The sequence below is a fragment of the Abramis brama genome (genome assembly GCF_963993115.1).
Source record: "Abramis brama genome assembly, chromosome: 13".
Taxonomy (NCBI): domain Eukaryota; kingdom Metazoa; phylum Chordata; class Actinopteri; order Cypriniformes; family Leuciscidae; genus Abramis; species Abramis brama.
Window position 1 is genome coordinate 23031095 of NC_139975.1, and position 9731 is coordinate 23040825.

The 9731-nt window shown below is 37.4% G+C and overlaps 1 protein-coding gene across 1 annotated transcript; it reads right to left on the reverse strand.

The window, feature by feature from the left end:
- Positions 1-6565: 6565 nt before the first annotated feature.
- Positions 6566-7973, reverse strand: LOC311095355 (uncharacterized protein; the record flags this gene model as incomplete). Its single annotated transcript, XM_084133847.1, has 3 exons — positions 7834-7973; positions 7364-7646; positions 6566-7225 (listed from the first exon to the last, which is right to left on the reverse strand). The coding sequence occupies exons 1-3, from the start codon at positions 7917-7919 to the stop codon at positions 6566-6568; spliced, it is 1029 nt and encodes a 342-aa protein (XP_083989973.1). The 5' UTR covers positions 7920-7973.
- Positions 7974-9731: the final 1758 nt, after the last annotated feature.

The window sequence follows — 9731 nt, forward strand, 5'->3', positions numbered from 1 at the left end:
AGTAGGGTTATGGGCCTCGGCCCACCACAGGCAAGAAGGCACTTAATGTAGGAGTTTTGTGCTATTTAGAGAGAAAGCCATGGTGAAGACCCTGTCAACTACTGAGGCCAAGAGGGGAGAATGCAGGAACTATGGCTGAAAGCCAATATGAGCATTCAGTCCTACTTAAGGCAATGACAGAAGACAATAAAGCCTCAAGGCCAGAGAGGAGAGCATGAGATGGAACAACAAGCCCTTTCATGGTTGATTTAGCAAACAATAGCCTTGGCACAGGATAGGGAACTCTAAAAGGATGAGCTGATTATGAACAATCTTTTATTCTCTTTTGTTTCATCACTTAATCTCAGACTATCCAAATGCATAAAATGATATCAGAAATCTAAACCAAACTGAGAAAAGAGCCTACAAAGAACTAAATTCAAGCCCAGAGGTCCCGAGAGAAATCCAGCTGCCTCAAAATGTAGAAGTATGTTCTGTAAAGCACAGCATAACACAACTTTCCCTTCAAACTATAGAGTTTCCACAGACAGGAATGAAGGTCATGATGCATGAGGCTTCCAACATCCCCATGAGATTGTGTCATGTTCCAAACTGGTGCACATGCAATCCTTTCCACAAGAGGGGACGCACATGTGTCATTGCACCAAAGAAACTGACAATTCAGGCAAACACATTCTGTGGCTCGCTATATCCAGACCGAGAGAATTGCAGTTTTCCACACACCTGCCAATCAAGACTAGCTTCCACTAATTACATCCTTTTTAAAGGATCAGTCATAGCCGTCAGATAAATAATCCTTCTTTTGTGTATTTTGAACAAACTAGAAACCTAGATATTTAGTCCACTCCCAAAGGTGCATACCAATTCGCATACTTACAGTATGCACGGTTCTATGCAATTTTGTAGTATGAAGAGTGAGTAGTGTGTTCACAATGAAAATTCAAAAAAGAAAAAGTGCATTTGACAACCAGTGAATGTAAACTGTCTGTGATCTCCCAGTTACTTACTGGATGTTTAGCATTATGTGAATCTACAACAAAACAAAAGAAAACATGTCTTCAATGCCAATAACATTATTATTATTTTCATTTCTAAATGAAACTAAGCAGCCATTTTCCGCCAAATCTTTTTTGTGTTTTGGAATGTGTGCAAAGGATTGTGGGTGTTTCACAGTTGATGTAGCCTTCAAATTACGCCAAATGAAGGATGCCTTCCAAGGATTTTTCAAATTAAGATGACCTTCAATGCTTGATGACATGTCGGCAGAGAAATGAAGCTTTATAGGACACAGCCTTCCAATTTATAAGCACCCGACATGTGTAATGTTGGGCACAAGCGAACGCTCCTCTCATGTACCGCTCACACTAACAGGTAAAACAACGTTCATTTCAATCCCGCTCCGACAATACATTGCTCTGTAACAAGTCTTTCTGTTTGTAATGAATTTCTTAAATAGTCTCAAATACAGTCTCATGTAAATACAAGTTATGATATTTGATAGCGGCGCTCTGATTTTTCGTTTTTTGTTTAGCGGTGCGGCATGGTGCTCCGATTTTTCACTGAGCACATGCCAAAGGCATTCTGCCAGAGGTGGACAGTAACAAAGTACATTTACTTGAGTACTGTACTTGAGTATCTGTACTTTACTTAAGTATTATTTTTTCTGGAAACTTTTTACTTTAACTTCACTACATTTGAAAGACAAATATCATACTTTTTACTCCACTACATTTCTGTCAAGGTCCTTGAGTCATAACGCTTCGCTTTGCTTTTGAGGCATAAGGTACTGTAAGTATATATAACAATAATAATATTATAATAAATAATAAAACAATGCATTGACATTTACTTTTTGCTTTTGATACTTAAGTACTTTTAAAAACGAGTACTTCTGTACTTTTACTTAAGTAAAAATCGGTCTTTACAACTTTTACTTGTAACGGAGTAATATTTGACCAGTAGTATCTGTACTTTCACTCAAGTAAGGAAGATGTGTACTGTGTTTTTTTTCCTCCATTCTGTCACTTTGATGGGGTTTTGGTTCCTTGCCACTGTTGCCTTGGCTTTTGGCTTGCTTAGTTGGGGACATTTAATATTCAACAACACACATTCCTGGTTACACCAGTAGGTGGTGACAAGTGACTGTCTTTATGAGTAAGTCATTAAATCATTCATTCATCCAATTCATTCAAAAACACTGATCTAATCAGGAACAAAACAAGTTGCTGTCTTTATGAGTGAGTCACTAAATAATTTATTTGATTTGTTCAAATTGAAAGCACTGATTAATTCAAGAAAAGCATACACTTGTTTCCTGCTTTGGCTTTTTTTATTAATATGTTTGTTGGCGGAGCAAAAAGGGACAAAGTAACTGGCAAAAAAGGTATAAAATGCAAGTTAATATTAGCTTTTTGTTTACTGAAGTGGTGTGTTAAAGTCATATTAAATTCGCAGTCAGCATGCTGGCCTGAATATTTTTCTCTCTTGGATGTGTCATATTGCTTATAATAGAACACAAGTCAGCAAAAACAAGTTGATCAATACCATTTTTATTACATTTTATTATTCATTTTTACTCCTGAGTTTACTATGGGTTGGTGTTTTTAGTGTAAATTTTAGTGTTTTTCAACAACAACAAAAAATTATATATATATATATATATACCTAGCCTTAGTGTGCAAATGAGGACATACATTAGGTTAAATACTTCATGTCCACCCATATAATATATACAGTATATACAGTGTATATATATATATATATATATATATATATATATATATATATATATATATATATATATATATATATATATATACTGTATATACTGTATTACCATAATGTATTACCAGCATAAAACTATTGATCTATGAAGTTGTCACAACGTTAAAATTTCTAAGTTACATTGTCAGTTATTGTGAAATTATGACAATAAATAAAGGAATTTCACTTTTCCAGTTTTCACAATGTAGCTAGTTATGAAAAGTATCAGAATCAGAATCAGAATCAGAAAGAGCTTTATTGCCAAGTGTGCTTGCACCCACAAGGAATTTTTCTTGGTACTGAAGCTTCCAGTGCACATATACAAATACAAATACAACAAGAAACATAGTAATACAAATTCTAAGAATAAAAATATATAAAAAATAAATAAAAATTGTATAAAAGTAAAAAAGTAGGGTCACAGTTGGGTTTAGTCCGAATAAACATTTACAGATTATGAACATATTTACAGTATTTTGAGTAGTATGAATAATATAAATATAAATATCACCTGAGTTAGAGAATATTGCACCAGACAGTGGGAGTCTAGCGCATGTTACAGATTATAAACATATTTACAGTATGAAAGTTTGTTCATCAGATTACATTGCAGTTATATATTTTAGTATAGATTTAGATTTATGCCAAAATGGATTAATAAAACTCCCTTTTTATGTTCTTGATAAACCAGATGAGCACAACTGGAGGCTTTTTTTTTTTCTTTTCTCTTTTTAATCTCCGCTGCTGGTGCGGATTATCAGATGAAATCGAGGTCCTCGGTACCCCGTAGACGTATTAAAATGATTGAAAAGCTTGACAGCTCCCAGCTGCACATGACCAATGGAAGCCAGAGTCTAGACCGAGCAGCGTCCAGGCCTGGCAGCGCGGGGAGGAAAATCCAGAGATGACTAAGCACAACAGCCTGCCAGCTTTAAACTGCTGCTGGAGGACTATACATCCAACTCTCCCATGCTGGACCTCTGTCGCCTCAGATTTGCTCACACGGTGCATGTAAATAACATGCAGAATTTCCACTGATTCGCAACCTCATTCTTCTCAAAGTGGCTCAGATCCTTCTTTGCTAGTGAGGATTTCACTGTTTATACAGAGGTCAGAAACATGGAGAGACAGCCAGTGCAACAACACCCCCTTAAGGAGCATCTTTTTTGTTTATTTCTGTACAGGTGGTGGAGGGAAGAGGCAGGACTGAAGGCAGGTCTCCAGAGTGCGCCGTCAACACTAGGTGTCAGGAATCTTTGCATGAGACAGGAGCGGCAAGATGGCTCTATTCTCAACGCTCCCTTCTGCAGCTTGAAAACCTTTCCTGGTTTGTTAGACAGTTTTTCAGCTCCTCCTTGGGTGTCGTTGTAGATCTCGCAGAAATCTTTGTAAATCTGTGGCCAGTCAGCGGTGCGTTGCCATACCACGACACTCTCAGCCAGTTCCGTTAGGACTGTCACTCCACATTAAGTCGCTTCTCCTTTAATCTGCTGCTGTAGGGTAAAATGCAGTCATGCTTTTACATAAGAAATTTGTTCTTGTAGAACTTTGACTGCTTTATCCACCCTTGTGTGATTCACACAGTCTGTTCATGTGACTCAAGGACAGCGCTTACCCTTCCCTTCAAGGACTGTGTCCTTCTACGGTCTCTAAATTTAGCGGTCGATCTTGTTTTGTTTCAGCACGCAATCGTGTTGCTCCAAGAGTTGAGTTTTTGATTTATGAATTATACATCAGTTTAATATTTATAGTTGCTACTACTACTGTACGGACAGACGCCCACAGATTTTCCTGTCTGCTGTTTTTCGTTGCCCTTCTTCACTGTGATTCTCGTTGAATGCAAATGAGCTTTACACTTCCTAGCCAATACAGTGGTCATTTCCTTGTGTAATTAGACTAGATTCCTGGATTGCAAATTACGTTGAAGCGCAAAGGTAAATATTTTTCAGTTTACACTAGTGAAAACAAAATCTGTAATGCTATGAGCACACAATGTCATTGTCCCTGTAAGCCGTAGTTAATGGTTTTACTTTCAACTGATTATCTGAAAGATTGTTTACCCTCCAACTGTCACTGCACAGTTTCATATATTTGTCAATCTTGAGTTTAGTCTGCCTGCACACAACTGTTTTTAATAAAAAGAAAGTTTTTTTTTTTTATCCATATGGAAGTCATTGGCTATTTGTCTACCATCAACTGTTTGGTTACCCACATTCTTCAAAATATCTTCTTCTATGTTCAGAAAAAAGAAAAACATGATGGTTTTGAACAAATTGATGGTCAGTAAATGACAGAATTTTCATTTTTTTGGGTGAATTTTAAATTAAATTGAAAAGATACAATACAAAATACAAAAGATTTCTGTTTCAAATAAATGCTCTTCTTTTAGACTTGCTGTTCATCAAAGAATCCTGAAATTATCATTGATAATAATAAGAAATGTTTACTGAGCAGCAAATCAGCCTATTAGAGTGATTCCTGAAGGATCATGTGACACTGAAGTCTGGAGTAATGATGCTGAACATTCAGTTTACATAAATTACATAAATATATATTTGTTTGTAATATTTCACAATATTACTGTTTTTACTGAATTTCTGCTCAAATAAATTCAGCCTTGGTGAGTATAATACTTATTCCGGTGGTATGATGGTGTAATAAGCTTCAGAAGAAATAACCATAAATGATAAAAAATTTAAATAGTTTCAATTGTTAATGTAAGCCTACATACATTTAGATATAAAAAGGAGAATGAAAGAGAGAGAAAGACAAGTGAATTGTGAGAAAAAGGATATCATTATTACAGAACCAATGAGTATTCAGTTCCATGATCCATCTGCAAGGGCAGAGGAGTGCGTGCTGGAAAGATTTATAGGAAATTTCACCTTTCCACATTTCCACTGAACTGGAGGGATCGGTCCGAAGCCTTGTGCTCCGTGATTAGAATCTATAGCAAGAGAGAAAAGGTCAGTGGTAATTAAAGTACAAAACCATGGAGAAACCAAACATTTTGTGTAAGGTTGGCAAAATAATAGATTATACTATTCTGCCCCCTTGTGTTCACTAGAAGAGAAACATGCTTGAGTTGTCAAATAACTGCAGTTTGCACACCAAATTACAAATTTATCTCTCGGTTATAAAACCTCCCCAAAAATTAATGTGCTGTTTTTTCTTCTTCAGTGCAGACCCAACACAGTAACAAAAGTACAAAATTGTCTCCAAAAAATTAAACATGAAAGTTATTACAGTTTTTCTCGATTGTTTACACACATTTTCTGAAAGCATGCCTCATATTCTCAAAACTCTACACACAAATCCAAAAACACACACACAATGGGCAAAACCCCTCAATGCTCCTGCAAAATGAAACTTTACATTCAAAACAATGTTATTTCTTCTCAAAATGGTATTTTGTTTTCAAATGACACACACAAACCATCATATGAATAGACATTTATAAGAACCATTTGAACACTGATGTGCTCAATGTAAAACACTATGATGAATGCAAAACACTTCTTCTCCATTCATCATAATGATTTAGGCCTTTTTTTGTTCAGTGTTACACTTACTACAGACAGTACATACTTACAGTAAGTGTGTTGTAAAATATCTGAGAATATTGTTTTTATACTCAGAACACACAAATACACGGGAACGAATATATTTTATTTTTCCCACAAAAACAATGTACACAGTGTACATCCCAACCAACACAAAGTAGGACATACAGTGGTCTACATACAAAACAACAGAAGAATTTACTGTATACAGTTACAGTAATAAAAATAAAAAATAAACACTATGCTGCATCCTCTCTTCTGTTGCGGTCTGGCCACAGCACCTCATCCACATCACAAGCAATGTTTTCCCTGGCCAAGCAGCGGGGGAAATATCGCCTAGCATGGCGATTCCAGCCATGAAAAGCATCAGCTGCTATATCTCCACATGCGTCCTCCATAGCTTGGAGAAGAGGTATACGCGTTTGTGGATTTCGGTCATACACTTTCCATCTCCAGGCAGAAAAAAATTCCTCAATAGGATTGAGGAATGGAGAATATGGAGGGAGATAAACAACTAAAAAGCGTGGGTGGGCAGTGAACCAGTTACGAACCAGAGCAGCCCTGTGGAAACTTACGTTGTCCCAAATGACAACGTACCTGAGCTGCTCTGGGCCATCTACCTGATCTGGTGGAATGAGTGTGTTGTGTAGGGTGTCCAGGAATGTGATCAGATGGGCGGTGTTGTAGGGGCCAAGGGTAGCATGGTGATGGATGACGCCGTGATGGGTAATCGCTGCACACATTGTGATGTTCCCTCCGCGCTGGCCAGGGACTTCAACAATGGCACGCTGGCCGATTATATTCCTTCCCCTCTTTCGTCTTTTTGTGAGGTTGAACCCAACCTCATCAATGAAGATGAACTGGTGCTCCACTGCAGCCACCTCTAGCTCAAGGACTCTCTGAAACACACATGACAATATCAGAAATAGACATGGAGTGGTCACTATTGTGAAGCACAATCATTATGATTACAATATTGAAATATGTATAATTTACTGTATACAGTGTTGGGAGTATGCATCAATTGTGGGACTCACTTGCACATAGTTATGTCGCAATTCTTTGACTCTTTCTGAATTGCGTTCAAATGGCACCCTGTAGACCTGCTTCATCCTGAGATGATTTCTGCGCAAGACACGGTCCAGTGTTGATAAGCTTACCCTATCAATATTTTGAAATATGTCATTGTTTTCTATTATCTTTCTTTGTATTTGCCGTAATGTTATGGCGTTGTTTTCTAGGACCATGTTAATGATTTGAGTTTCCTGTTCAGGAGACAGAACACGTTCCCGACCGCCTTGTGTTGGTAATCTTTCAGTTCTGCCAAACAAATAGTAAAATACTGTAAATACAAAGTAGGTATACATTTCCTATATACATGAAGCATACTTTACAGTATTTTTACAGTCCTACAGAACAGTCCACAGGCAATACTGTACTACTGTACTCATTGAGTACTGTATTGATATGTAGTACTGCAATTTTCTAGTGAGAGTAGATTTCTTACCTATTCTCATTTCGGAAAGTCCGGATGATGGATGCCACAGTGTACCTGCTCAAATTTGGCTGTACTCTTTGCCCAGCCTCCCTCATTGTTAGACCATGGTTGACCACATGATCAACCAAAGTGGCTCGGATCTCATCAGAGATTACGGTCCTTGGCCGTCCTCGTCCTCGTCCTCGTCCTCGTCCTCCTCCTCATCCTCCTCCTCCTCCTCGTCCTCCTCCTCCTCCTCCTCCTCGTCCTCCTCCTCCTCCTCCTCCTCCTCCTCCTCCTCCTCCTCCTCCTCCTCCTCTCACTCCTCTGGCTCTGCCTCTGTTTCCAATGTTGGCATCCATTGCTCCATTGAAGAGCTCACCTGTTGCCCTTTTATGCTAAAGCTCTGATTGCTAATTGTAAAACTGTGTGACAGGTGTTTGCCCATGTGAAGAGTCAGTGTGCATATTTGAATGGCAGTGTGTTCCTTGTGAAAACAAGAAATTTTCCGCATGAAAATTGTGCCTAAAGCAGAGAATTGTGTGTAGTGTTTTGAAAAAAGTGTGTTTTAGAACTGCAGTTTGAGTGTAAAGCAGGAATTGTGCTTGTAGTTCAGCAGAATTGGTTCAGGGGGTTAGTGAATGAGTTACATGTTGTGGTCATTGTGTCTCAAGTACCAGAAAATGTGTGTAAACAATCGAGAAAAACTGTAATACTGCCATGAATGGCGTAGTAACAATATACAAAATTACATATACATATACAGGCTTTTTCAGGTTTGTATAATGATGTATTAGCATCAGCCATTTTACCGAGTTGAATCTGAATTTGCTGTGTGTGCATTTGACAGCAAAATACAGTATTCACAACAAAATATAGTTTGATTGGACACATACCTTGATGGTAACAACAAAAGATGGGAAAAGTTTTTTGTTCTATTTTTTTTTTATCCTAAAAAAACACTGGCAAATCTGATTTAGAGGCCATGCACTGAAGGTGTGAGGCACATAAAAATTAAAACAATTCTCCTTGTGTATTGATGTGATATATATTTATGAAAAATAATGGCTATTGCACCACACAATAAGTGGTAACCTAAATGACTGTAAGATTATACTAATTATTCTAAGATACTCTTAAAAGTATTGTAATAATTGCACGTGCACTTTGACCTGATACCTGGAATATTCTGTAGTTCCTGTTTGTGGAATTACTGTCCAAATGGCGACATCTTGTGATCAGAATATGTCATATGTCATGTGCCTACAACGTGATTTTAGATACGCAATTTCTCGATTGTTTACACACATTTTCTGAAAGCATGCCTCAAATTCTCAGAACTCTACACACAAATCAAAAAACACACACACAATTGGCAAAACCCCTCAATTCTCCTGCAAAATGAAACTTTACATTCAAAACAATGTTATGTTCAATCAAGTCCCAGGGGGTCCCGGGGGGTCCCAGGAATCCATTGTTCAAAACAGATCATCTGACCTTTGACCTATTTAGGCCTAAAATACAGTAAAGCAGTGATTGGTTAGTGATCAGTTAAGCAATTTGTGTTTGCACATATGAGGAGTGTGTGTGTGACCTGGTGAATAAGTGTAGCATTTTGACTGGTTGTGTTTGGAAAAGGAAAGCAAGTCACTTCCTGTTAGATTTTTGTGTTTTAGGTAGAGAATTGTGTGTAGTGTTTTGAAAAAAGTGTTTAATGCAATTGAAAACTGAGTCAAAGGCTGAGAAATAGCTTATGGTTTTGGAGATTTGGTATGTAGTTTTGCACTTTGAGTGAGAGTTTTCAAAAATCGTGTGACATGAAAAGATTTTGTGTGAAAGTAGTTGGAAAAAACTGTAATGACTTAGGCCTTTTTTTTGTTCAGTGTTACACTTTCTACAGACAGTACATACATAAGTGTGTTGTAAAA